Genomic DNA, 21,722 nt, shown 5'->3' with positions numbered 1-21,722 from the left:
TTTGTTTTTTTGTCCGTATTTTTTATATATATTACTATAATAAATACTAAGGATGCGCGGGTGTTTGATGCCTGTAGAGAAGGAGATTTTTTTGTTGAACAAACAATAGCACATTGTGAGAAGAAATAAAACTTAGTATGAAAAGATAAACGATATAATCAATCAATTCACACAACGTTACAATAAAACTATATCAAATTGAAGGTCGTTGATAATGCAAAAGGGCAGAGCAATACAGAAAACTAACCTTATTTCAGAATCCCTACCGAGAGCTCTTTCTTACTGTTGCTTCAAACCTATAAGATTATAATCAATCCAAACCAATTGGGGTTAGGCAACGCGAAAAATGCTATCTTACAGTTAGGTAATACGATAAGAGTTACTAATTGTAGGTACTAAGAACACACCAACAAAATTAAGGGAGGAATTGAAAAATTGGAGGGGTGAAATCTAACCTCACGCTGAACCACCAGGAGTAGCTAGGATTGAAGAGTATACTGAGTTGATTAGTATGAAACCAGGTAGAATTATCCCAATTCTAAAATGCGAACAGGGAGAAACTAATAATCAATCGTTTATGCATTAAGATACCAACGGTTCGGCAATTGAATTGGGTGTAATTAATGACGAAATAATAGGTAATTTCAGAGTTAAACTCGGATGGAAGAGAAAACAATTAGGCAAATCGTTGTAGACAGTGGCAAAAAAGGAAAACTTAACTCCTGAAACTGAAAAGGGATAAAATGACCAATGTTTGTGACTCATAAATGCAAATTATAAATAATAGAGAAATGGGTTCCTACCATTGATAGAGAAATTGTTGGCTCATTTCCTAAATCCGATTGCCATTCAAATATTCCAAACAAAGCAACATCTCAAATGGTTATTTGCAGCCGAAAATGGGAGTTATTGGTAGTTAAGGGATATTCCGATAATTACACAAACACACAAGCATATATGGGTTGTACAAAATGTAAAAGCAGTTGCACACTACTTACACATTTTATCAATACCCCGATGGTTCATCAATGATAACTTTAAATATATTAAAATGGGGTCATTTTAGTAAACATACCCAAATACATGCTTCTTTAACTTGTACCTAAAACTTTTAAACTAATACACAACATTTCATATTCTCAGAAAGCCCTCACCTATGCGGTTGAAATTTGACCTATTTTTTAACCAAAACTCAATCTTATATAGTATAAAGATAAAGATACTGTAGCAATTATGTGAGTTAAAAAAAATTAAAAAATAGATTAATTTTTTATACACTGAAACTGTATACATTTTCATCAGTAGATGCATAATGCATAATCCAAATTTGAATTTGAAACTCAAATTTTACATATATTTCGTATATCCAACTGTGATAGTATATGCACTATCAGTGCATATAAGAAAATATGATAATTTTGTGCTCTCTCTTTTTTGTTAGAGACTACTGACTTTTAAGGTGCAGTCAAATTTTAAACGTTTGTATTAATCAAATGGCAAATTTATGTCTCTTCGACTCAACCACTGAGCTAAGCTGTCGACACATTTGATCAGTGGAATATGACTTTTAGGACCAAAACAAAAACAGGGGATTTCTGCAAAGCAAACCAATTAGTAAAATAAAATGGAAAACTGACGCAAGGATTCCTTTTCTTTTCCTCCTCTAACCTAGGCGCGGTGCATCAAGAATAATAAATTTTGGTCATTGGAGGAATATCTCGTCAAGACTCCAAATTGAAGCACTAACGATGGTTGAAAATACAGGCATCGCACTTGGTGAAAATGAGACCAAATGAATAAAGAAAGGTTTGTTGGAGGCGTAGCAGTGTGAAAGTGAAGGAAGATTGGCATTCATCGTCAGAATTCAAAAGCTTTATCCTAGAACATTAACCGCACTAGGAGATTGTGGCTTCTTCAGTCTCCATCTTCAGGCCAAACTTGCGCATCTAATCGAACCAATTATTACCAATGGTCTATTATATTGAGGTATCAAACAGTTCGAAACTCTTTTTTTTTTTCTTGACAATTCTGTATGTTTACTCTCTCTGATCCATTCATGACAGAAGACGTGACCAAAAGATTGGAGTTCATCTCGCAGTACATAAAAGATTGTTTTGTTTGTCTCAAAAGAATATGCATTTTCCAGTCTTTCTTTCTTTGAAACGTAGGATGCAGGCAACGTGATGCATATGAATTGTTGTAAGCAATTAGGGTCTGGAATAGCAAGATGCAGCAGCATTCAAGCACTAAGACTACTCTATATTTATTAACTGAAAAGCAACAATATTCCGGTGAAAAATTTATCCAATTGATGACAAGCATAGATGCACGTGTCTATATACATATTTCAAGTTGGAGCCCACGTCAGGGCCCCCAAAAAAATAGCTTTTTGACTTGATTTGAGTTCTCCCAGTTCTCTACCTCTCACAATTTCATTTTCTGGGAAGAGGAATCAGAAGCTGAAAGTTCAGCATACATGTCAGCTATTGCTTTCGCAAAGTATGCTTTTGCCTGTGGTCTCTTGATCTGAAAAAGAAGAGCAGAAAAGGATTTTGAGTTACATACTTTCTGGCTGGCTGTATCAGCAGCATTCGTGCAGTTCATTCATGTTCAGAAATCTGTTAGTATTAATTTACCTTGAATGTGGGCGTGAGCAGACCATTCTCTAGAGTGAATGGTTCAAGTACCAAAGTCACAGCTTTTGCAAACTCAAAGCCTCTCAGCTGCAAATAAGGATAAGGTAAGAGTATATAAAGCCAAAAAAAAACAAGGTACTAAAAACTTGCCATACACAATACCTGAGCTGCCCTTCCCACAGCATCCATATCAGCCAGGACTGCAGACCTCGCTCTTTGATCAGTACAAAGCTGTTGTAGGTGGTCACACTACATCCAGAGATTTCAAGAGGATCATATAGGAGACACTTTACATTGTACTTCTTCTTCTCATAGATTCAAGCAAAGCTGAGAGTGTTTTACTACATATTTTTCTCTTTGCAAGTGTGTTTTAATTGCTTGTTTTGTTTATGCATTGCATGTATAGCACCGTTAAAAATGTTTAGTCTTGTAAACCATAGTCAGTAGCAATTAAAAAATATATATACATATCCTTGCAAAGCATAATAGAAAATCAAAACCAAGCAGAGAAATAAATGAATCTTCTCTCAATTCTCATTCTCATTTTGCAGAGTTTCTGTAGTACTGCTATCATGAACAAGACCTTAGAATGTAAGTTAACTGGAGCATGATTCTTTAGTAAATACACCTGTTATCTTCGATTATAGAGTAGATACCGTGCTTCCTTTCAAAATACAGCTAAATGGACATTCCTTTTCTTGCAGAATTTGCATGTCAGACGGTACCTTGATGCCTTGAGCTGCCGCCCATGCTTTCAACATTTCCTGCTCTACCGAGACTATTGCAACCAGAGACGAGTTCAGGCTGTCACCTACGAGCAGCAAACGAGTCCACTATTTCCTCTCAAACAGGAAGCGGGAGAGAGAGAGAGAGAGAGAGAAAGACTAGTGTTCTTACCATACACGAAAATCTGCGCAACAAACTTGCTTGTTGCATATACATTCTCAATTTTCTCAGGAGCTATGTATTCTCCTTGTGCCAACTTGAATATGTTCTTCTTCCTGTCAAGGAAGAACTTAAGGTGAAGCGTCGTCAAAACCTCCCAGAAGCTAAATCAGACTTCCCAAGCCAGACCTTCTATCATTTAACTCGGTTTGGAGATATACAGTTTTTCATCAATTCAGAGGGGGTTAATCAAAAGAAATGAGTCGGTCACATAAAAAATTCATACTAACTACTTCTTACATGCTATAAAAACTGATCAAATTGACGAGTCAAAAATGCATATACAGATATAAGAAGCAATGAGGCATCAAGATCAAAGCCCATTCTTAGCTCAGATAACATAAGGAGCTTCATGAAGATATGAATCAAGTTCAGTTTGTCAATTATCCATGGCACCTTAGATGCACACAAAAACAAATCAACATCTTAGATTCTTCGACTAAAAAGTGTATAGTGCTCGAGGCATTTCCAGCAATAATAAGGATTCCCAATTAAGACCTCATTTGCCTCACCTATCAATTATCCTCAACCGACCCCCAGGTACCCATAATCCAATATCTCCTGTGTGAAGCCAACCATCTTCGTCGATGGTTTCTCTTCTGATCAAGTCAAGCATATCAGAAGTATTATTTACTTCAGAAATCTCACGAATAAGCAGACAATCAGACACATGGAGGAAAATACAAATGAACAAGAAAGCAAAGAAAGGTATCTACGTCTGCGCTTCATCTTTATAATAGCCTTGGAACACAATCGGTCCCCTTACACAGATTTCACCACGTGGATACGGCTGATCCTCAGTTGTATAGTTCATTTCTGGAACGTCTACAAGCTTTATTTCTGAAACAGAGAAATAGAGCATAATGACAGCCTGAAGTAAAGAAGATACTGAAAAGAAACTACACTTACAAGGTGCATCTTTTCTCACCACATGCAGCATTAGGGGCGCCAACATGACCAGATAGGATATCCTGCTCATCCATAATGGTTATAACACAAGAAGTCTCAGTCATTCCGTATCCTTCTACTACCTGACAACCGAAACACCTACAGAAAATTTACTTGTTAGCGTGCTAAAACAGATCACACGTATTTCGATGGAACAACTTATTGATATGAACTCCCCAAGCCAGCAGTCAACTTACACCCGCAAAAAGTCCATGACATCTGGAGACAAGGGTGAGGCCCCTGAAACCATGGAACGAACTCTACCTCCCAACATTGCCTTTATTCTGTTGAACACTAACCTGTCCCACATTGGGGATGACTTTTTCCCTGAAATATTTATCAGGAAAAACTCATTCTGGATATCAGAAAGAACAACTTACTATCTCATCTTTTTGGATAAATAAAACTGAATGCAATAACATCCTGTAAAAGGTTCACTTTTGGGTAAACTTCATTCATACTATTGTCTGGAATCTGAAAGGGCTTTTGTGATTACACAAGATTCTCAAGGATAGCACCTGGGAGAACCAGCTGACGAGGGTAGGAAAAGATGGTTTGACGATACAGAAACTGTTCAGTCATCAGGTTTTCAAAATACCTCTTCATGATTAAAAATATCAGTTTCTTTTGACACCCATCAACAATTTACTCATCAAGCCAATTTTTTTCTTTAATCTTAAACACTGACAGCTTACATATTCTTAAGAACTTATAGACCCTTGTAAGTATCACATAAGCAGCTCAGCAAACAAGTTATTTCATACACTCGCAAAACATGCAAGACTAGTGAATTGATTACTCACCGCTGAATTTTGCTTGCTTTTTAGCATTGTATGCAGCATAAAATAGCCTCTGCCTCAAGACACCAGATGACTTTACCGCATTCATGATGCTGCAGCAACAAAAGGGATTAAGTGGGCTGCTGAAAAACCACAAGAATTGCCATCAACAAAGAGACTGAAAGCAGCAAACAGTTTCATTCTACCCAGCATATATTTTATTGTATAGCCGAGGAACACTGCAAAATATAGTAGGTTTAAGGACAGCCATATCCTCCAGCAACTTTAAAAGGTCCTGCAAAGACATTAGCAACATATTATGCTAATACAAAAAATTTTGATCGACGAAGCTTTAAATATATCTAGGTTTTAGCAGCTCAGAAAATGCAGCGTCGAACAGCAAAAGATTTCCACTTATTTGATATCCGCAGTGAATCATAAACAATATCAGGTATGTGTGCCACCAGAAGAAAAAACTAAAAAGAAGGAAAAAACAATTCTCTAGGTCAACACAATCAAGATCATTTATTAAAAATCTTGCCGAGATCTTTGTTGTTACAAAGTCATTTTCCTTTGATAAGTTCCAAAGTGTTCGCTTGAAACTTTTAGACTATGCATATTTTCTTGTCACATTAACAAGCAACATAATGATATGCAAAACCATACTTTTAAATGCAAAAAGTAATAAGGAAGAAACACAAGTTCGAGTCTCATACTCCTTGATAGAAGCCCGACGCTCCCCCATAATATACTGCTAGAATTTGGTTAGCCCGTTCATATATGTGTGCCAGAGGAAGATATGATATGTAACTGTCAAGGATGCAGAACAAATTTTTAGTTAACCTCACTGTATTGTGCAAAGAGTTGTTACCAAGCAGCAAAATTTTCTGTATCTATTTAGCTAAATTATATATACTTACACATCTGAAGGATATAAGACAGCACCATAGGTTGCACCAGCAACATTCGCAATTAAGTTTGCATGGGTCAATACAACACCCTAAACATAATAACAGAATGACAAGGAAGATCTTAGTGAAGACAACCAATACAAAGTTACTTCTACATACCAGAGAGAAAGAGACAGACACCTGAAAGGACATCCAGAAAAGCCATATACCTTTGGTGTACCTGTCGTACCACTTGTATACATGATTGTAGCGATGTCATCAGGGTTAGGCGGACAAAAAGGATGAAGATTGGAAAGGCCCTAAGCAAATATAAATGATCTGATATGAGACAAAACATATGGAGGAATAGAAGCACACTGGATTGCATGTAACATTTGGGTATGTGAAATTCCGCAGCTTATAGGAGTTTATAGTCTTTTTCCTGGAGGTAATGTATCAAATCCACGACCAGAGACTTGAAAGGGTGAACATATTGGACGAGCAGCTTGGATATAACTTTCAACCATAAGTAGCAGACATATTCATTCTCATATAACCTAAAATTATCACAACGGAGTAGAGAATGTTAAAGAGTGAGACAAGACCTTGCAAGACCAGCATTGTTTGAAGTCTCTAATTTGATCTGCTGCTAAGTTGATGTTACATTTTAATCTACTTTCAAATCACGAAGGGGTTTCAAGCTTCTGATATGATACTAAAGGCATCACTCTCTAGTAAGGATATGATAAATCAGCACTATCTAAAGTAGGAGGGATGAGGGTTGATGAAACAGTAAAAGAACACTGGGGGAGGATTGCAGTTCCTCACCAGAGTAATATCGAGAAAATCATTTAAACAAAGAAATGACATATGGAAGATTGTGTCAACTATATGTAGCCTACTTGAATAACTGGCTCTTGTAAAGTGTAACAACCGTGAGCTTATTAATTATTAACTATTCTCAGAAAGGAGCTCAATTCACCTGGCTAAGTAACTTTGAATATGACACGACCTCTACTGCAGTTGTTGATGGTAATGTTGGTATTCGATTATCAACACCACCAACCACCTACATCCACGAGAAACCAGTAAGAGAAAAAGAGGTAAACGTGGTGACTTAGCATCAATGTCATAAACAAGTCAAGTTGTTGGGATTTGATTAATTTTTTGTTTATTCACATCACCTATTAAGTTGTCAAGTTTGTCATGAACAAGTGGTGTAATTTTGTTGCAGAGGGGGATGGAATAAATGCCCTTACCACAATTAGTCGAACTGAAGGAATCTCTGATAAGAACCTCAGTAACTGCATCCAACAATGCTAAGAAGAAATTAAAATCAAAATTGTAACCAAACAAAAGATCTACCCTTCCTTGCACGGTGAATTGGACAAGATGAAAACTTTGGAACTCTAAGTATGTAAATGACCCCCTTAGTAGGAATGTATTAACCATAAACTTCTTCATGAACTACACAAAAATAAACATAAAATTTCCTTAGTTAAGTTACAAAAGTAAGGTATCCGAAAACCTCATACCAAGCCAAATCTAATAAAAAGAGAGATATGTGAATGCATGTCCATTGACAGATAAACTTCTTGAATCTACAGGTCATGCCTTCCTGTCAATTAACATCTAAAGCCATCAAGTAACAAACTTACAGTGTCAAGTGTTTGTAGCATACAAAATATAGTTTGTATAGATGCATGATTTACGATATATTTGACTGCAGCTGGACCTGCATGGCAAACACCAAATGACCATGCAGTATGAGGTTCAGGTCCAAATAGATGAAGATTCCAGTGGAACTCGAGCACAATTAATCACAAACCTAGGGTATCATATAAAGGAACCGAAATGAAAGAATAAGCAGAGCAGGCATGATCAACAATTAGCCACTCTGGCCTGTTGATAAAATACAGCCCTACACAGGAACCCTGTCACATATTGAAGCAACTTAAGAAGTCAGAAAGCAAGAGAAAGCCTTGACAAATCCGGAGGATTTTTCTCCCTAGGTAATCCATTCGAATGGAGAAAACCTTTCCATGACTCGCCTTTTGTAATCCACATGACACTAGGCCTGAACCAATTGCTGACCTTGCAGTACTTGCCTCCCCGTATGTAATCCACCTATACCTGTGAAAGTATATTTAAGCGATAAAGAAGATTGAAGACATGGATCCATGTCAGTTTGAATGACATACTCTCCAACCGTTCCATCGTCCCGAACTCGTGTCCCAAGATACTTGTGATCTGAAAAAGACTTGGCTGACTGCCTGCACCCAGAAATATTAGAAGATAGCAACTTCACTAATTTCATGGCTGACAACATCAGTTGATAAGGGAGAGATCCAATGAAATGAATAAAATTTTTCATGCTCACACTAAATTATCATGCAAAGTAGCAATTTCTGGTTTATCAGCAAATCTGCTGATGAGCTTAAGTGGAGAACGAGCTGATCTGCAATTAAAACAACAAAGTTTAGATACCAAATCACAGCAAGTTGAATTAACAATGATTAGACATCACCAACCTGTACACGTTCCACTTCCCTGTCTGCAGATTCTCTGGAAGCACAACACTATACCCCTGGTCTGTTAGATTTACACCATCAGATTATTAATTGAAAGAAAGACCAGAGAATAAGAATAAATATCAGACAGTGAAGCAGAAATTGAGACTGGAACATCTAAAAATGTTCAACTGATGTATAACAACCAGTAATGATAAACTGTTTCGACGCCATGCTCGAAGACAGGAAAACGTCATGTTCAAATTGTGCTATGAAATGATTATCAATCACATGTTCAAAAAACGTCATTTTTCAACTTGTGTCCACTCGAAAATTTAGGCTTCTTGGCGATGGCAAGACTCCTATTTGATCACAGGATGGTCATGCAATTCTCTGTCCCTCAACCCTGTGATCACAGGAAAGCCACCTACGCAACCATCTTTTGTCCAACAAATACCAGATATCACAACAATACGGTATGATTTATAAACACCACCCCCGCCCCCCCTCTCAAGCTATGCAACCATCTTTTGTCCAATAAAATACCAGATATCACAATAATACGGTATGCTTTATACCCCTCCCCTCTCTCTTCCCTCAAAAAGTGATTTATCTACCATTTGCGCCCCCTAAACTTCATAAGAACTCCCTTTAATGAGATCTCTCACTCACATAGGCCCTAAAACTACTCAATCTTTTGCACTATCCTATTTGAAAAAGTGAAAGTTACCCTTTTTTTCGATAATGAAAGGTACCATATTGATAAACAAGGATTCCAAAATCCTAAAACGGAACAGACTAACATTCATATAATTCTATTCTGCTAATCTTCTTTTGTAAACCAATGATTAGAACTTAAAGGCTATATGTTCGTTAACCGAACTCATTGTTCCCCCGACGATCATGGGCTCCTAGCTCTGCCACTAAACACTACAGACTAGTAGCTAACCAAATAGGCAAATATCAAGTCTTAATCTAAAAAGCACAGTGGTGTACTGAACCACACCCAAAATCCTCTCTTTCAAGAAGCCTAAACCATCAAATACCAAACAAATGCACCCAAAAAAAAGGCCGGTTCCTCTGTAAAGCAAAATCCATATTGAAATGTAATCACTTTCCCTGGCAATTTATGGTTACGTGTCCATATAAAATTCAAAACTTTGTGCTACATCTGTAGAGAGAGGAAGGTACCGGAAGTACCAGAAACAAACTCGCCGGAGGTGGGATTTGGATGGAGTACCGAAGGTTCATCGCAGTTGGACGGATTCAGATGGCTTTGCAGAGCTTTAATGCGACGTTCAGCTGCTGCTTCCATTTAGTGCAAATTGTAAAACCTCTCCGCTTGGCTTTCAAAACTTGCACAACAGGTAATTCACCAATATTTACTCCAACAAAATTCTTCCTCCACTTTCAGTTTTTATTGAGCATACAATCAATGTGCACATGTCATATGAACGTACTTAGGTAGCCATACAAGGTGACACAATTAAGGCACGTAAATTCAGATGAAGACGGTATCTGAGGGATTATTATATTATATGTACATGATGAGAATGATCTTTTGTCCCCATATATACAAGAATTTAGAATGGGTATTTTATGGAATGTTGATTTGTTGGTTGACATATTCGGTTGCTTAGATTGTTTTGCGTGAGTACCTGAAATCAGATACTACTCGATCAGTTACTTTTACTACGGCTTTAGACTGCTTTGCATGTCGAGTCATATTGCTGCCGGCTGATACAACGAACAAGCAGGCCAAGTGAGCAACCAATCATTTGGTATTATTTTGTGGATTTTACGATGGTTCCATATATATATTTGGTTAGTACAGTTGATTAAAACTCAATTCATTATTTCCATGTACGTACTCAATTTAATTGTTCCCTTGTATTTATTTACAAATATCTTCAATTTTATGTCACTTTTTAAGAAAATTAGCCCCTGAAAGTGTAGACTAGAATCTTAGGAAACTTATTGCTATTAACTCGAAAAGATTGTAGTACACAACTATTTTACTCAAGCCATCCAGTGGCTTGAAAGATTAGTGCAGGGTAGCAAGGAGGAAAAGAGTTTATGTTGGGGAAAAGAAAAGAAGAAAAGTTTTATTTGCAGATTGAGAACTTGAGGAAGAGGAGAGAATATGATAGCCGGAATATGTATGTTGTACAATTCTATCAATCCATTGAAGCTTTATCTTTTTTCTGTCTACAGATAGAAACACACGCACCCAATTAGATTAGAAACACAAGTTAACGGCTAAAGGATCCTGTTAAGAGTAATCTAAAGAGGACCCACAAGAAACCCACGTTCAGCCAATTGATGACAGAACGAGAGCCCTATGGACTTTAAACTCAGATTAAATAATCCACATCCAACCGATGTGGGAGGGATGCCCCCGAGCACACCCTCACCAACAAATGGTTTTTGTCTGTCAAAAGATAAAAACACACGCACCCAATTTCATTAGAAACACTCAGAAGATTAACGATTAAAGGACCATGTTAAGAGTAATCTAAGGGGACCACACGCACCCATTGAAGCTTTATCATCATCATATAATTAATCTGCAAATAGACGTTCTAGAAAAGTAGTTCACCAAACAAATTAGTTTCTATTTATTTCTTCTCATAAAGCGGGTCAAGAAAGGATTCCAAGTTCAATGGATCTTTGATCACTTGCACCATGGATACTTATTATGGTAAAAATTAGAGAAATGCAAGTTTTATCCCACTATCATATCGAACACAGCCTTCTAGCCGCAATAATAATCTTGCATTTTAGGAAAAAATATGAGAAGGAACGAGACGTTCTGCATGCACATTATGAATTTCATCAGATCATCGTATCAAGTTTCGGGGTAGATAAATGGTCGGGTGCACTGACGACAGATAGAATGGTGTAATTCAAGAAGTTCTACTTTACTCCACTTCGGGCTAGATTAATAATTTTATTTATATTTTGTTAAACAAATTTTCCCATTCAATTATACTACATTTAAAGTCTAGTTACGCTATTTTTTAATCTAATTACATCAACCAAAAAAAAACAAACTGATGAGAAATGGAATATGTGACCCCCCCCCCCCAAAAAAAACACCAAAAAAAAAAGGGAAAACGCAATCAAATTGAGTCGACCAAGTCAATCTGTTGATCCCGTTGAATTGAAGAATAGTAATGGGGCATAAAAGTTTTTCTCAATTAGTAATAAACGATAATAGATGAGTCAAACCCCATTCTTAAGTGGTTGATCATCAGGCCCATAAAAGGGGTCTACGATAAAAACCCCCCACTCTTTAGTAGTTAATTATCAAACCCATAACATAAAAGGGATCTATAAAACAAATTAACTGATTCCGATTGACCTTAAACAAAAATTATGTATAATTATGATTGAAATTAAAACCCATTCCCTGTCTTCAAACCCACTTACCAAGACCTCCTAAATTCCCAGATATTGGCTCGGCAACTCCAACTCCCACGTTTAAACTGAAGCAAGAAGGAACACAGATGACAGAGACTGTAAAGGTAACTTTTACTGGTCATCCAGCTTTCACCATATGAAACAACCGATTCCAAGAAGTTCAGCAACCTAAGCCACCATCAGTGGTATTTGTCTCCTCGAGGAAACTACAAAACGTACTCTACAATCTCCAATGCTGTTCATCCTCCGATCATACAGCCATTTACCATATTAAAGTACTCAAGTAGAAGATTTACACCACGAAAGCAAAAGAGACTGATTCCTAGTCTTCTGATCTTCTTCCATCTTCTAAAATAGTTCCATCAACTGCTGTGCTATATCTGCATCAAAATTAAAATTGAAAGTAAAGCACGAAATCATCATATATCCCACGAGTAGATGGAAGACTTCTGGTACACTTATTTGGTGTCCTCGCGAACTTTAATCCTAAAAAATAACAATAAATATCCAAGGAGATCTTACAAGATGTCACATAAAAATATATCAAGGCAGGTCAAGTCTTAAAGAAGCATCACCGATTCACTATAGTGCGCAGGCACATACGCAGAATAAATAAAGACCAAATATAAACAAAGATACCTTTTATCTACATGTACAACTAGAACAGATATTTAACTCAACATAATGAGGTGAGCCAGGGGGGGGGGGAGGGTGTGGACTGCACCTGCTATACAGAGTAAAACATTTGAAAGTGTGTAATATACCTTTGAGCACATTTGGAGGCGTTTCAAACTCCTTCCAAACATTATGATATGAAGCAAGGTCCATGTTCAGAAACTTAGCAGCAAGGTATGCAGCACCGGCAGCTATCTGATGGGGTTTGAACTGAAGCCACAGCGAACTTCTCAACCTACAAAGTTAATCCAAATTTAACATAAAGAATGGTACAAGTATCTGAATAACTTCTCAACTCGTTTAGCACAAATGAGATAAAAGGCCATGGGCAAACAAACCATCTCTTGGAATGCTACAACTGATAACACATCGCGCTATACACAGCACATTTGACACATTGAGAAGACAATCAGATCTAAAATTACTTAAAAAGCAACTGTTGGCAAACATGCAAGTTAGACATACGAATTAATGTGAAACAATTTTTCAAGCTCCATAGAAGAAAAGGAAAAGGCAAGCCTAGGCATATTAACCTTACCAACTAGACAATCAGCAACTGAGTTGGGAAAAACCCAAGAATCTTCTGCAGAATGTTGATATTGTACCAAAATATAGCAACTATGTTTTATCCACCTAGCGAGGGAATCAAGCCAGAGCTCTGCTGCAGCAGCATACCAACTCCAGAAATACATGCATATGAAATGAATATGTAAACAGGAACAACCAACACATTTTGCAACTTGAACGCATTGATGTTCTGAATTCAATGCCAGTAGCTTCTGCTCCTTTATTCGAAAGTCAAAACACACACAACTGGAGACTTCTATGCTTCTGGATTTAATATACATAATATAATCTAAAATTTGTTACAATTCTTACAAGCAATCATGTGACAAGCACATGAAAGCTAAATGCGCCACTTCGCAGACTGTACATAGTTGTTGGCAAATATATGCTATACATACATAGAGATATATATAAATAAATGAATGCAAGGAAATAAAAATTAGGATCTTAATAGAAGATGAGAACATATTCTAACTTTTTTTGTTGGCAAATTATTTTCTGGAAATATATAAAGATTTTTTAATCAGAGCAAAAAGGAAGGCACAAGGCCATAGATGCCCACTGCCCTTTTCATGCGGTGTTTAAACAGATCTTACCACCCATACAACTCCCAGAAAGCAAAAAGAACTTTCCTCCACAATCTCGGAGTGTAAAAAAATGGAAGACAAATGCAGGACTCTTTTCTTTTCCAGCAATACCATGATTAGATTAAACTAATCATGGAATGCAGGACATATTATTTGATGAATAATAATTTATATAGAGCACATGCTGTGTCCCAACAACACAGAATCTTCAAAGAAAAACAACCAACCACCAATACCAACTCAAGTAACAATTGAGGCAAGTACATTACATCTTTACTGAGTAAGACCCTATGTTTTCATCATCTCTCCACTTCATGAATATCACCATAAAGATTTACCTTAAACACATACTGCAAGCCCATCATTACTGGTAGTCATAGAGAGATTCAACCCATCCAGCGATTGTCACTACCTTTTCCATGTGCAGCAGGTTATACTAAATAAGCAAATGCAAGTCTTCAATGTGGCAAAAACTTGTCTAGTACATTTGTTTCTTTATTTAGTAATAGCAGCTGAATAATTATAGCTAATGTATAAGAAGATCACAAGACAGACTTGCAATAGAACAGTCTGAACAATCCCACCAGAGCGACAGTATAAAAAGGTATAAGAGCTCCTGGAGTTTGCGGGTGTAAAACTCCAAATTCATCTGACCTTGTGGAGAACTAAATTTCAAGATTCCCATTTCATACCTCATTCTCAATGAGGGTGTCAAGAACAATTTTTTTCTGTACTATTTTTCTTCAGAATCTTTCCTAATTTTTAGATTAGATTGATAGAAGCCTGCATATTAAGAGAGAGCGTCAATTCAGGAACAGACTGAATGGGCAAAGTCATCTCCAAGAGATGACATGATTGACAGGCCAGTAAAACTTCACTCCTTGGACATTGAACGCCAGAGAAACACCTCAAATCATTTAAGGCAGAAGGTACAACTATCACGTCTCTAGGCATTCATTACAACCTAAAGCATAACCATGGTTGGCACTGATTATAACCTAAAGCACAACTAAAGATCCCATAGTGACACATCATACTATGCGAAATATGATGTATTAGTCAATGATCAGCCTGGTCCTACAGACCACCAGCATACAGCCAACAAGAAAGATGAGGATACACGATAATCACCACAACTCATCCCCCTTTTTTTCCACTTGGGGTGAAATTGGGGGCAGGAAGGCAAAGTTGGGCCATAAATCAAGGGAAAGAGATGTGCACAAATAGTGAGTAACACCATTGTACATTGGTGTGTGCATTTTGTTCAAACTCAACCTAAAATTTCAACATCTGACAATTTCCCACCCAGTGCAGACCACCACTCACAGGAAGATCATTAAGATATGGGACATTGACTATCTCCCTACATCAATGATTAAGTTTTCATCAGAATCTGTAGATAAAATCAGCCCCAAACATCTTTTGAATTCCCTGACCTACCCCTCAGTATCCTGTATGTAACCGAGAGAATAGTCAACATGTTGAATGGAGATTAGACTATCTATGAGAATGGAAATAGATCAGTGGCATGGCAAAACTGGTTCTGTAGCATCTGTCACTATCATTTATAGCCAATGACGAAGCTTAAGGTGTCATCATTAAAAAAGCATCCACAAGATATGGACAGTCAACTTCAGAAGGAAACAAAAGATTGGATGCACAGCATATCAACCGCCAGCTAAGAATATCAAACAGGCGAGCACGATAATCCTTCTATAGACCCTGCAATTATATGTCAATCCAAAAGATCAATATCCCATGCCAGAATGACTGCACAGAGTAACAAGTGAAGATATAAACAAGTTCACACAAGTAACAAAGAGTTGCAAACCCAAAAGTGAACCAGTAGCAAAAGAACCAAGTCCATTCCACTCTAACAATAGCCTGCAAGTCTCAAACTGTCAGCAGAGTGATTGAGATTCACCCAGCCATTCAAGTTCAAGATAGAAAAAGGTCATATCTAAGCCTTGCCTATATATTACATGTACACGCTAAACTCTGCATGGACAAACAATTAAGACAGAAAAATGCAAATGGAAAACATAGTCATCACAAGTACATTGATTTTGAATATACTGGTCGCAATGTAAAGCTCCATAACCAGCACATTGCTAATAGTCCAAATTCTGAATGGCAATTTCCAATTTAAGACAGATAAAAGGCACTAGCAAGCTTACCCCTCACTAATCAAGTTGAGAGCCAGATTCACCAAAAAAGTTTGTGAAAAGCCTAGCTTTTCGAGTGTGGATGTCAGAGAGGTATATGGATGCTGCACACTCAGCTCAAAATTCAAAGTCATCAATATCATTTGTTCTGCCTCAGTAATCCGCTCTCGATATTGTTCAAACCAATCCTGTTCAGAATCAATCATAAGTGAAGAATATCAGACAAAGTAGTACTTGCAGGCTTCGTAATCAGCAAAAACTACCAAATCTACAGCAAAACATAGTACTATGAGTGACTCTCAATGACCCAAGCAAAAGTGAGAGAGAGAGAGAGAGAGAGAGACTTACAACAGGAAGTGTATAGGAGAGAAAAGCAAAATCCCTGTTGTGGAGAATTTCACATGATGCTCTCAGGACATTGTTAAGAGGACGAGGTGTCTCCTCTGACTTTGCAGCAAGAAAAAGAGCAGCAGTAGCAATCAACTGTGGCAACATACAGTCAGGAATGAGCATATTTTGCTTTCTATCAAATTTGCAATACATAAAATACATAACCACTTCTGGAAAAACCAAAGTTATAATATACAGGCAGATTTACAATATTCAAATATGACAAGAGGAAGATAAAGTGCAGCAAGGAACTCCTATCTATAAGTATCCAGGTTCTGAAGCTCAATTTGAATTAGCCAAAGCCGATTATCTCTTCAAAAAGAGCTATTTCATCCTTTCAAAATTCACTCCACTCTATTGGCGAAAGAGACATGCCAGATGCCTTTTTGCCAAATGGTGATTTTATTGAAAAGCCTTCAGTATATATAACGGGAACTCTGCTACCATTTGGTTAACTGAGCCCTTGAACATCATCCTGGAAAGAGACATACTAAATCAAATCCTAACCAGGAAAAAATTTTGCACTTACAAATCTATCATGACAAGCATGTGATCGTCGAACAAAGAAGCGGTGACACAGAACCATAGCAGTCGCAATGGTTGTTTGTGGCCTGCAATCACAAAGTGCACAAAAATTTCCTTAAATAAAACTTATATAGAAACAATTCAGTGAACAGATTCAAAAGCACTGGCGATAACTGGACAAGTGAGAACAATTCTTGGAAGTAGATCCTAGTACAATCACATAACCACATGAAAGCAAGAGCAGAGAGAGCTTACAGCTCTAGCTGGAGTCCAAGATTTTGTAAGAAAGCACAATATGAGTACCGCAGATGAGTTTCATGCTTCGCATCAATACCATCCTTCCTTGATGGAGAGAACCTCTCAATTTCATCTCTTGACATAAATAACACATCATCATCATCCTCAAACATTGACCGATCACGCTTAGGGGAAGTAGGGTAATGGACATTTACATTAGACCTAGTGGTCGGAGCAACAGCTAAATGGCTGCCGTATGCCGAAGAGGCTTGACTATAGAAGGTGCTGTCATTTGAAGAGAAATTCCCATAAATGCTTGGCCATTTAGAGGGAAGCTTATCATGAACATAGGGTTGTTGGTAGGACCTCCCAGTGTCTTCCCAAGTAGAATTCGAAAACTTTCTCCTCTTCAAAGAAGGGGCACCTTCAGGCCTAGCATAATACTTGTTATTGTAGTTGTACACCCTACAATTTCTGGAGAAGTCATGCCGATCACCATAGTTCCTCATATAATTAAAATCTCCATTGAAGTGGTAATTGTGGTCAGCAGTAACAGCTGAGCTGGTAGAAGTATCATTGTGTCTGTTACCATAGGACATGGGGTCACCATAATAAGGACCACTTTGTCCATAATGGTAAGTTTGTGCAAGAGTCATGATTCCTGTTCCATTTTACCAAATCAAAGAAACAAGTTAGAATTGTTCCAAGACACAAAATGTTCAGAACTCATTAATGAAATCCAATTCAGCTTCAAAAGTTGCATCAATTGGCTGTTCGAACCACAATCTTAAGCAGGCAAAAAAGTCTCGGGACCAAATATGCCCAGCCTTTAATGTTTGTGTTCCTTGTCATAGAATGAGAGTTCCATTCTTACAATCCCCGTCCCCCTTCAGCATTTCGGCTTCCCAATCCTCAATATAAGGTTTATAAAGTTTCCAAGGAAGAAAACGTTGCATCAACAAAAGATACACATCGAAGACCCGACTTTATAAGCTCGGCAAGAAAAAAAAGAAATTCACTACTCTCTATCTTTATTCTCATCTTAACAACATCCAAGACCCAATTTATATTCCAAACAAAAAACAATATACCACATATCCAGAAAAGTTTATAGATAGCTAATTTCTTGAAACAGCGAATTCAACAGCAACTTAGCTATTTCAAATTCAACAAAATTACAAAACCACAAAAGTCAAATTATTGACAAAAAGAGGACAACTTTTTCCTCTAATCATAGCTAAACAAAAAACTCCAAGATCGAAGCAATCAGAAAAGCATGTAAAAACTTTGCCTTAAAAAATTTAAAAGTTTTTAACTTTTTTTGTAAATCTAGGTTCACTGAAATATACCAGAACAATTTAAAAAAACAATAATCAAAGATAAATGAAGCTGATGACTATCTTTACCTGATTATGCAGAGAGGCAGATCGAAAGACGCCGTAGTGGAAAAAATTTGCCAGGTTTGATATTAGGGGTCGCGATTGAATGGTTCTGCCGGGGACTTGGGGGAAGCGGTGAAGTCTGGAAAATAATTTTATGAACTGAAGAAAAATGTAGGAGACAATTAGACGTATACCTTCAACAACCCATTTTGCTTCTTTTCAAATTGTCCTTGAGTCCCCAAATTTTTAACAAAATCCGCTTTACGCTACAGAATTTTCTTAATTTATTGGTAGGCTTAGGAAACACAATGGTTTATAATCTTTGAAAACAATTAATTGGTTTCCAAGTATGCAAAAGTTAAATTTTTTATTTTAACTCTGTCCAGTTCAATATGTTTAAATTATTATCATGAAAACAACATATATGCCTTGAGTCGAATTTGAAACAACTTATATAATACATCAGTTTTTTTCTCACATAGTTTTCTTTTTATAGTAAACCTTCAAACAAATCCTCTCTAGGAAATTTATTATACTAGTATATATTAAATTCTTATTTTCAAAATATGGACAATCACATTGTGCATGGGCATTTAATTTTGTAAAGAAACGTGATTGTTCTTATTTTTAATTATAATTGTACATAAATAAATAATCTAGTGACATGAAAGGTAAATTGTAGCCTATAGTAGTATCTATAAAAATAAAATCATACATTAGGTCTAATGTTTAGAAATAATGTAATATAAGTAATGCATAATGAGATTTTTATCCAAACATGTAGAATTTTTCCATATGAGATAGTGCATGCAATAAATTTGTTTAATGATAGTTACATAACACATAACGTCTATCCTCTATCTTTATATATGAACAATTGAATTTAGCTTTTCTACCTAATCCAAGCCAAATGTAAAAAATATGGATGAATGAGTAAGCAAAAATAAAAGGTGTTTACTTTTTCGAAGAAGACAACAAGAGTTGATATAACTATTTTTAAAAATTGAAATTTCACAACTACTGTCAATCAGATATGAAGCAGTTTAGTTAAATAATATATTGGGATTAGTATTTGACATATAATCAAAAAATGCACAGCTATACAAAAATTTGTCATATTGATTTAGTTTCAAAATTCGAAATTTGATTAATTACTTTTCAAATAAGTGAAGACTTGTTTGACTAGTATATTTTTTGATTATTAATATGCAAATTTTTTAGGCCACTCTATTATATATTACCACTAAGAGAAAGAAAAATGTTTTAAGAGACAATGGATGCATTATTATGGTCTCAAGTCTCAACAAAGTCAAATATATGTATGCAAATGAAGAGTCTATAGATAATTGACACACTTATAGAACTGAGCTTTAATTTTGAGGTAACCTTATACCATTCATATCTGTAGTTAAAATAGTCTCCACTCCATTGAATGGTGACTTTTTTTTAATTTATCAGAATTGAATAATGACTTTAGATGGTATATACTTAAGTTCAGAGATGTATGTAGTTTACCTAAAACTGAAGCACTAAAATAAGATAACTGAAAAAGATGAAGGACTACCTGATTAATTTTATCCTTGTTTGGTTAGGTTCTTCCGCAGTACGGTGAGTGGACAGGTAACCTTAAACCAGCCCGTTGTCCACGTGTTTTTTCTTTAAAGTTTTATATAATTTGTATTTCTATACTAGAGGTACCTGGCTGTGCAAAACACAATCTAGGCCCCCTAATAATTTAATTGAACATATAACAGCAAAATTTTTAGGCACATAATAGACAAAAACACGAGAAAAATTGAGTATCCGAAGAAATTTCATCTATGAAGTTAACTCTTCTAAATCAAGGAGACAATAAACATAACATCTATTAAATCCATCACAAATCTTGAAATTAATAAACAAGTGCATAGTTGAATGCGATTGGGAAGGAAGAAATATGATTTTTTCTATGCAACATTGAGAAACGATTTATAAAGAAATAGAAAAAGAGACTTTAATTGGTTACATAAAAGAGTTGTTTAAATGTAATAGTTGGTTAGCTACTAATCAAACATAATTAATCAATATCCAAGGATTAAAATTTTTTTCATTAATCTATAAAGGTTGATCTTATAGTCATAAATTAGATAATATATAAAAACAGTAGAAGTTTTTGTAGTTATGCAACATGACTTGCAATTGAAATCCTTTGTCTTATCCTGTATGGTACATCTTTTGTCTTGCTCCATCAAGATAGAAGTAAGGAAATAAAAAATGGGAGAAAAATCATAGATTCCTCATAGGAGAGTTACATCACATGTCAATAAATGAGAATATTACATTAAATTCCCATGTCTCTTATAGAATAGGTAGACAATTAGAACAAATGAAAATTGATCCAAGGGTTATAATGTAGTGTTATTGTATTAAAACTAATCTAACGGTGATGAATTAAACAATAGACTCACTTAGTCAAATCATTAAGGTTAAAAAAATTCGTTAGGCTCAAAAGGAGAATAAAATAGCCAAACTTGCTCAATTTGGCATGAAAAAAAAAAGCAAAAAAAAGAAGGGGGGATATGCAAGAGGCAAGGAAACCATATGCAGAAAAATATTAGACTTATGCCACTTGTCAAATTATTGAAAAGTCAAGTGACAACGAGAGAGGTAAAGAACTAAACCTTCTTTCCTTCTTATATACAAGGTTGGGTGAAGTTTGTCCTATCCGCTACGGATGTCGTCCCAAGGGCCACAGCCAGGAGTTCGGCCATAAAATTGGCCCAGAAAGGAGGAGGCCTGGTTCTTTCAATTTTAGCCTCTGTAAGGGTCGTCGACGAGTTGGATACTTGAAAATTTTAGCTACGTAATTTAGGGTATGAAATGGCAAATCAATAGCAATTCTACATTTATGATTGGTTGAGAGGACGCAATCAAGGGTTTCGCTCGGGTTTGATTGATTGTCTCTTTTGAAACAAGTTATGCAATTATCATATGGAGTATAAAACACATTTCACCCTTATTCTTGTGTTATTTTGATGATATAGCTGTTCATCAATAGTTGAAACTTTTATTTTGTTATCCATT

General features: G+C 36.2%; 2 protein-coding genes and 1 long non-coding RNA gene across 10 annotated transcripts; 1 reads left to right on the top strand and 2 right to left on the bottom strand.

Annotated features, from left to right (window-relative positions):
* The first annotated feature begins 1,620 nt into the window (after positions 1–1,620).
* Positions 1,621–3,468, top strand: LOC140037517 (uncharacterized). Its single transcript, XR_011841437.1, has 3 exons — positions 1,621–1,986; positions 3,188–3,227; positions 3,341–3,468. It is a non-coding gene; the product is annotated as an uncharacterized lncRNA (long non-coding RNA).
* Positions 2,239–10,243, bottom strand: LOC113734109 (long chain acyl-CoA synthetase 6, peroxisomal-like). 5 transcript variants are annotated; one of them, XM_072081827.1, is made up of 23 exons: positions 9,900–10,237; positions 8,730–8,790; positions 8,579–8,656; positions 8,400–8,471; positions 8,250–8,331; positions 8,027–8,132; positions 7,857–7,933; positions 7,458–7,517; positions 7,181–7,267; positions 6,429–6,518; positions 6,229–6,308; positions 6,025–6,118; positions 5,515–5,603; positions 5,333–5,421; positions 4,727–4,856; positions 4,510–4,628; positions 4,298–4,421; positions 4,094–4,180; positions 3,534–3,637; positions 3,362–3,447; positions 2,799–2,885; positions 2,637–2,723; positions 2,239–2,526 (listed from the first exon to the last, which is right to left on the bottom strand). In XM_072081827.1, exons 1-23 carry the CDS (start codon positions 10,021–10,023, stop codon positions 2,425–2,427), a joined length of 2,115 nt encoding a protein of 704 aa, XP_071937928.1. In that variant the 5' UTR covers positions 10,024–10,237; the 3' UTR covers positions 2,239–2,424. The 5 variants fall into 5 exon arrangements, 4 of the variants coding, with proteins under 4 accessions (XP_071937928.1, XP_071937930.1, XP_071937929.1 ...); XM_072081829.1 differs by having other exon boundaries at positions 7,458–7,502; XM_072081828.1 differs by having other exon boundaries at positions 9,909–10,236.
* Positions 10,244–12,225: 1,982 nt separating this feature from the next.
* Positions 12,226–18,844, bottom strand: LOC113734108 (putative cyclin-T1-1). Of its 4 annotated transcripts, XR_003459225.2 has the most exons (8): positions 18,684–18,843; positions 17,296–17,938; positions 17,045–17,126; positions 16,474–16,608; positions 16,138–16,313; positions 13,345–15,682; positions 12,896–13,041; positions 12,226–12,511 (listed from the first exon to the last, which is right to left on the bottom strand). XR_003459225.2 is itself a non-coding variant. In XM_027260454.2 (7 exons), the coding sequence occupies exons 2-7, from the start codon at positions 17,931–17,933 to the stop codon at positions 12,480–12,482; spliced, it is 1,209 nt and encodes a 402-aa protein (XP_027116255.1). In that variant the 5' UTR covers positions 17,934–17,938; positions 18,684–18,843; the 3' UTR covers positions 12,226–12,479. The 4 variants fall into 4 exon arrangements, 3 of the variants coding, with proteins under 3 accessions (XP_027116255.1, XP_071937931.1, XP_071937932.1); XM_027260454.2 differs by lacking the exon at positions 13,345–15,682; XM_072081830.1 differs by lacking the exons at positions 12,226–12,511; positions 12,896–13,041 and adding an exon at positions 15,792–15,844 and having other exon boundaries at positions 13,388–15,682; positions 18,684–18,844.
* Positions 18,845–21,722: the final 2,878 nt, after the last annotated feature.

Source organism: Coffea arabica, chromosome 3c, assembly GCF_036785885.1.
Source record: "Coffea arabica cultivar ET-39 chromosome 3c, Coffea Arabica ET-39 HiFi, whole genome shotgun sequence".
NCBI lineage: Eukaryota > Viridiplantae > Streptophyta > Magnoliopsida > Gentianales > Rubiaceae > Coffea > Coffea arabica.
Note: the sequence above shows the minus strand (reverse complement) of the source record. Positions and strands in the feature narration are given on the sequence as shown.